The 6,695-nt window shown below is 48.6% G+C and overlaps 1 protein-coding gene across 1 annotated transcript; it reads right to left on the reverse strand.

Annotated features, from left to right (window-relative positions):
• Positions 1 to 722: 722 nt before the first annotated feature.
• igbp1 (immunoglobulin (CD79A) binding protein 1) lies at positions 723 to 5,649 on the reverse strand. The gene is made up of 3 exons (XM_044205860.1): positions 4,974 to 5,649; positions 2,843 to 3,175; positions 723 to 1,306 (listed from the first exon to the last, which is right to left on the reverse strand). The coding sequence occupies exons 1-3, from the start codon at positions 5,454 to 5,456 to the stop codon at positions 1,034 to 1,036; spliced, it is 1,089 nt and encodes a 362-aa protein (XP_044061795.1). The 5' UTR covers positions 5,457 to 5,649; the 3' UTR covers positions 723 to 1,033.
• Between the last annotated feature and the right edge of the window lie 1,046 nt (positions 5,650 to 6,695).

Here is a 6,695-nt window from a genome sequence, read left to right on the forward strand (position 1 = left end):
TCTCACGGTTAACCCTTGTAGGGCCATGATAAAGTTGGAAACATAGAAGCTCCTTTACTTCCTCTTCGAATATTATGATCATCTGAAATGGAAGATCCTTCAGTGAATGACTGCTGGTCTTCAGGTCACTGTGAATGTTTCTGAGACCGGAACACATTCAGGGGCAAAGGCCGGTCCGATTGTTTAAATGCAACCTTTTCGAGCACGTTAAGGGAGGAAATCTTTAGTCTGTACTAATTATTAACATAATGCTGATAGCAGCAGCAACGACCTCATCTTGAAATAATAACACGTTTTAGATTTTTCCCAAGAACTGAATTATGTCACTGTATCTTGACTGATCCCATTGCGTTCTCACACGATCCAAACATTTTCCGTTTTGTTCTAAATCTAAGTGTTAGTTATAAATCATTTTTCTCTTGTTACATGCTAAATATGTCCCTTTTTTCTTTTCCTGTAAACGTACAAATATTTCTGATGACTCATCTTGAACTCTTTGCGGTTACATAAACGTATCCAATCAAATGTGATTTGGCGTGACTAGCTTACCACGGCCATCATATAAAACTGCACTTTACCGTTAGCCAGTGGCTGGTGTGTGTTTGGATTCCAGCTGGCAAACCCTTTGTTGACATTTCCAGAGAATGAGGCCGAGGTCGTTTTCTTCCATTGTGCCCTTCTCTCTCCCCTTCTCTGCGCTCACTGATGCTCTTGCTACGTGCTTTGATCGGTCTCTTTATTTTCCAATGACAGCGTTAGGGGAATACATACTACAAAGCAGACACACTGGCATCATGGCGGCTGGGCTCCATTCAACCCAGAATCAAAAACATGACACCACAGAGGATTGGTGAATATTGAACATGAGTAAAGACAAACCAATCAATGAACTCAACAGTCTGTGCTGATGCTGTGGTGACCTCATACCAGGTTTAAGGATCAGAATTGTGAAGAACGTCCACTTCCTGGACCGATTAGAACAGAAATGAAGACAGAGCCGGGTCTGCTTGGACACACACTGTGCTGGGATCAGTTAGCCCATGTTATGGCGGTTTCCATAACCTCTGTGATGAGTGTCTTTCCAGTCATCCCAGTTTCTGGCTTTCAGCAGAGACTCCTCATCATCATTTTCAGCCTGTTTCTCTTTTTCTTCTTCTTCCCTGTCCTTTGCATCAGTGTCCTCCTCCACGGCGAGCTTCCTGGGTATCCTGTGGTCAGGCAGGACCCCGTGACTCTTCTGCTGTTCATACCAGTCATCTACTGTCATGGTGGGAAGGCTGGGGTAACCAGCCCCGAACACCTGAGCCTGTGGGTGAAGCAAACACATTCTATCACACAGCGCTGCACAGCATGTGAGGGAAACTACGACTCAAGAGAGCTCAAGCTTTCTGAAAAGACTGAATCTGTGTCCTGCCTGCGCTCTGCTCTGGGTTTGCAGCCTGTATGATCTTCATCTGGAAGGTGGACGATGTTGCTACTATCTTTGTTGGATAGGTAGCTAATGTTAGCTTCACGAGGTCGCTATCTACAGATTGCTGTTGATGCAACATAGCCAACATCAGCTCTTCATCTGCTAACCTTTTGTCAGCTTACACAGGAATGAGATACAGAGATGAACCCTATCATGTGAGGCATGCTAACTTCTGTAAGTGGTGTGGCACCATGTTGGCTTTACTGAAGAACACACACTCACTGTCTCACTCACTGTGAGCCGGCCTTTATTGCATTCTAGGTACAATTTCTACTGAGGTGGGGAGGACATGTGCTCCTCACTTTTCAACATCTCCCCACTCCCACTTTACTGACTAAAATCTCTGGAAACGCCGTCCTCTGATTATCCAGCTGCTAAAATCCAGATGACAGAAGAGAGGAGCCGATAAAAATGTTGACAGACTCATCTCAGTCTTCTTCGGTTCTCACTGAGCGCTCCAAACGCTTTAGGAGCAGCAGCCAGAGGTGCCATAAGGTTTATGCCCTAGGTTTCGCCTTTCAGGCTACCTGCAGGCTCCAGACACTTCTCAGTGCCAGGTAAAAACTAACTAACCAAATAATCTTTTAAAAAAGCTGCTAGAACGGAGCATTAATCAAAGATAGGGCAGTGAAGGGCAGCGCTCTTTCTAGTTAAGATGCAAACACAATATTATATATCATAAAGTATCAGTCTGTACTCAGGCCAGTAAACTAAATGTGCTTTTTATGTAGGGTTACAGCAATTTTCATTACCATTATGCATGACAACCAACTTGACAGAGTCAATCTGGTCAACCAACGACGTTAATCAGTTGTTCTGTGTGTGTGTGTGTGTGTGTGTGTGTGTGTGTGTGTGGAGGCCAGTGGACAGAGCGGACTGCCCCTTCTGCCTGAGTGAGAAGGCAAACCGATAAAAGGCACAGAACTAGTCAAACCTCTCCTTTCAACGGGGTTTAGCAGCTTAGCTTTAGCATCATTTTATAATCATATCATCTTTTCTGTAACACAAGTCATAGTTCAGAGAGTACTGGATTTTTTAGGCTGATTTTGATATTTGATATTGAAAAATCTGGTAACATATTGGTCGATATTTTTTTTTTCCCCACAGACAATCTTGATATGGACCTTGATCCTGAAGTTTGTTTGTGTGTGTGACCAAGTTGAAAAATCGACCTGTCAGCGCTCTCTGGACATTTGTGTACAGCCAGCATACGCACCGATGCTAATATATCTGCAATAAGCCGATATCGGCCTGGACGATGTGTCCAGCTCTACTGTATTCGCTTGTCTGCAATCAGCAGCAGCTCTTCTTGCTAGTAGTTGTGGTTCAGTACCAGCTGACCCCCACACTGTCTCCTACACACAGTCTCACCTGTACAGCGTCCTTTGTGAGGATGAAGGGTTTCATGGGAGGCCTGACCGGCTGGGCCGGCTGCTTGGCGGCACCCTGCTTCAGGCCATCCATCTTCTTGAGTATCTCCGCCTCCTGGTCAATGCTCTCTATTTCGTCCAGACACAGAGCGACCCATCTCCGGACATTCAGAAGGTAAAACTCTCTGCTGACTTCGTCGTCGGCCTGTCCGCTGTCCACGGCTCTCCGAACATCCGACAGTCTGGCTTCCAGGTCCTTCTTCTGACGGTACCGCTCAATCTTAGCTTGTCTCTGTGCTGCCATGGAAACCAGGTCTGACGAGCAGGGGACAGACTGGAACAACAAGCACACATCACAGTTTAGAGTATCACCTTAAATTCTTTTCAAACTATACTCTAAGTGACACTCTCCTTCTTTCTGTTTCCTCTGCATCATTTTGTCCTCGAGCAGCACTGTCCCGCCAGGACGTCCTCTACTTTCTGTTCTGCTCTGTTCATAGTCAGCTGGTGGTGATATGTAAAGCTACTGTTTATATGAACTGAACATGTCCTTAACAATAAAAGGGTCTGCATTTGAAGACAGTGATAGGCCATAACGGTGAATGGCAGCAAAGCTAGCGCACAGTATCAAAGGATCACTTGAAAAAAGGCGAGAATCAAACAATACCAGGGCATAACAGATTTTAATACATCTCTGATAACGCACAGTAAAGTGAGTGGAAAACAAGGGCTGATCCCCTGTCAGCTCAGTTTGTCACAACCAGCCACCGGTCAGTCACCTGCCTACACAGCTGCTTTCGTTGCTCATATGTCCCAGTATACCCTCAGTTGCCAATTTATTCTTTATTTATTATTCAGTTTATTCCTCTCATGTTTTGAATTGCTTTGAACTTGATTTGGTCACCACTGCAGCGTCTTATATATTTTTGAGCATATAAAGATGCTTTTACTGACCACACGAGGGTGCTTGGCTATTTTCATTTTTTTATAAAAAGGCTAAAATCATAGACTGTATTATACCGTCTATGGCTAAAATGGCAGCTTGGGGGCCCACTGGTGGCTTCGGGGGCCCTATGCAACCGCATAGTCCACATATACACAAAATGAGCCTGGTAAGAATCATAAAGCTTGTGGATAGTGGCATAGGGTTTCCATGAGGCACACAGCAGCGACATACCAGTAGCCAGCAGCACAGTGAAGAACCGTCATAAGCCGCTGGACAGCGGTGTCGAACAGCAGTGACGTACCTAGTGCTGGACAGTGGTGTCTGTCAGTGAAATGGGATCGATAAGCGGTTTATAATTCGCACACAGTATTGGCATATCATAATAAGCAGTGGAATAAGAACGATATATGCCACATGCCGCTCTGCACAGCGTCGCTGCTGCTGCTGCGTCGCTGCTGCGTCCAACACAGCGTCGCTGCTAACACTGCTGTCGCTGCTGCGTTGCTGTCGCTGCTAACACTGCTGTCGCTGCTGCGTTGCTGTCGCTGCTAACACTGCTGTCGCTGCTGCATTGCTGTCGCTGCTAACACTGCTGTCGCTGCTGCGTTGCTGTCGCTGCTGCGTTGCTGTCGCTGCTAACACTGCTGTCGCTGCTAACACTGCTGTCGCTGCTGCGTTGCTGCTGCTGCGTTGCTGTCGCTGCTGCGTTGCTGTCGCTGCTGCGTCGCTGCTGCGTTGCTGTCGCTGCTGCGCTGCGCTGCTGCGTTGCTGTCGCTGCTGCGTTGCTGTCGCTGCTGCGTTGCTGTCGCTGCTGCGTTGCTGTCGCTGCTGCGTTGCTGTCGCTGCTAACACTGCTGTCGCTGCTGCGTTGCTGTCGCTGCTGCGTTGCTGTCGCTGCTGCGTTGCTGCTGTCGCTGCTGCGTGCTGTCGCTGCTAACACTGCTGTCGCTGCTGCGTCCACAACTACACGCCACTCAGCGCTACAACTAATGATGCAAACAATTACAGTAGCTCCTTGTAATGATCAGTATGTTACATATTTAAGGGCTCTGCAAAACTTCTTAGCAAAGTTACCAGCAAATGATCAAATGGTAACTTAGCATTTGACCCTTTTCAAACTGACGCACGTCGCTTGTCTTACGAAGCTGTCATTTATGCTAGTGTAATCATTAGCTGAACCACTTACCTTGGCTGAAGAGTGTCCATTTTCTGATGCTTCGTCAGGGCTTGTGTTTTCATTCGTCGCCTTTGGCAGTTCAAACTGTGATGAAGTTATGTTATACTCTTTACATCTCCTCAAGAAATCCATAAAGTAGGCCCGGGCTGCTCGGACTGTCTCCAGCCGTTTGTCTCGGCTGGTCTGCTTCATGGTCAGCGCTCCTAACAGCGCGGGCAGCAGCAGGTACTTCAGGTCTGCCGTGGCGATCTCCTCCAGCTCTTCATTGCGGCTGAACAGGTCGAGCTGAGCCACCATTCTGGACGCTTCCTCCAACATGCTCATACCGCGTTTCACTCGGACCTGGATACTGTTAGAGCCAAGTGCCTCGTTTGTACTGTCTACCTCCTCAAGTATCTTCCATCCACGATCTAGCAAGTCAGATAATTTAGGGTGTTCTGCGTCTGAATTTACTAGCTGTCTAACATCGTTGCTGTTTTCACATTCCGCCATCTTGTCACATTTTCCGGGTTCCGTCTTCTTCGACTAATGTTTTTTGCGACGCAATGCTTCAAGGAATGTCACTGCCCACCACAGGTCAAACATTAAAACTGCACTGGAAGGCGCAGACATTGTGGTACCAGGCGGCTCGCCTGCTTGTACATTGTAGACTATGGGGCGTGTGATGTCCCGGCCCTGGCGGTACCGAACCACAGGCCCTCCCCGGTACCACAACATTTTAGAAAAGTCCTGTTGAGAGTTAGAAAGGCACGTGCGGCCGGCCCGTGGATACACGGTCAGTCTCGGCAGGCTATGTTCACAGAGTGGCTGTTGTTTTTAAGTGTAGGATATACGGCAGAAATGAGGCTGTTCATTTGATGGGGTTCGTGCAGACTGTGTGTCCGGGACACGGAGTTGTTTGTGTTAAATATTGCAGCTCTCTTCTGTCCCGTCGTGTGCTATAGGCTTCATTTACTGTCAGCGCTTGCCTTTATATCAACAGGAGTGCTCTCGTGAGGCTGTTGCACCAAAAGCTGCCTTTTGTTAAGGTCAGAGGTCATTTCAGCACCACAGCGGCAGACAGACAGCTGATGCCTGGCCTACACTAGGCGGGAACGGGATACTCGGCCAAGCCAGTGCAGTCGCCTCTGGACCGCACTGCACGGCCGACGGCTGGCAGTGGGATAAGGGCAGACCACCCAGCGAGGATTCATTCAGGGTCCGGCTCCTCCCTTCTTCCTCTCTCTGTCACTGCTATCCGAGAAGGACGAACGATGGCCGGCATGCTGGACCGTTGCTACACTGACTAGCAACATGGCCTTCTTAGCGGGCTCTCTGGACCATCTCGCTCATCAGCGGACGGCAGCTGCCTTCCTGTGAATGTCCCAGGCGTTGGCCTTCAACAGAGGCCTCGGGTCTCCCAGCTGCTGTAGTTTCCACTATTCAGAACGTACGGGCCCCTCCACCTCCAGGGCATGTGGGACATGTGTTCGCGAACTGGTGTGAGGGCAGAGCTATCGGCCCACCCTCATCACATCCACCTTCAAGTCTGAATTATCAGCCGAGAGCCTTCTTTCCCCCCTCCACACCAGGGTGAGGGGGAGAGGCACCTTCCCTCCTTGTGTCCTGTTTGTGTGCTTTGCTGTTATGTGCTCCACACAGCAAGCTCCAACTGTTGGAATGCCATGGAGTGCACTGCTCTCATGGCTCAGCTGCTGGCTCTTTGGTTGTGCGATGTGATTTGCAAAAGCT

Source organism: Siniperca chuatsi, linkage group LG8 (assembly GCF_020085105.1).
Source record: "Siniperca chuatsi isolate FFG_IHB_CAS linkage group LG8, ASM2008510v1, whole genome shotgun sequence".
Lineage (NCBI taxonomy): Eukaryota > Metazoa > Chordata > Actinopteri > Centrarchiformes > Sinipercidae > Siniperca > Siniperca chuatsi.

Bases quoted from the DNA above. Each gene is read 5' to 3' on its own strand.
- igbp1 (XM_044205860.1), bottom strand. From the start codon at position 5,456: ATGGCGGAATGTGAAAACAGCAACGATGTTAGACAGCTAGTAAATTCA. The intron at 3,176-4,973 runs GTAAGTGGTTCA...TTGTTGTTCCAG, and splicing joins ATGGACACTCTTCAGCCAAG to TCTGTCCCCTGCTCGTCAGA. The intron at 1,307-2,842 runs GTGAGACTGTGT...CTTCACCCACAG, and splicing joins TCACAAAGGACGCTGTACAG to GCTCAGGTGTTCGGGGCTGG.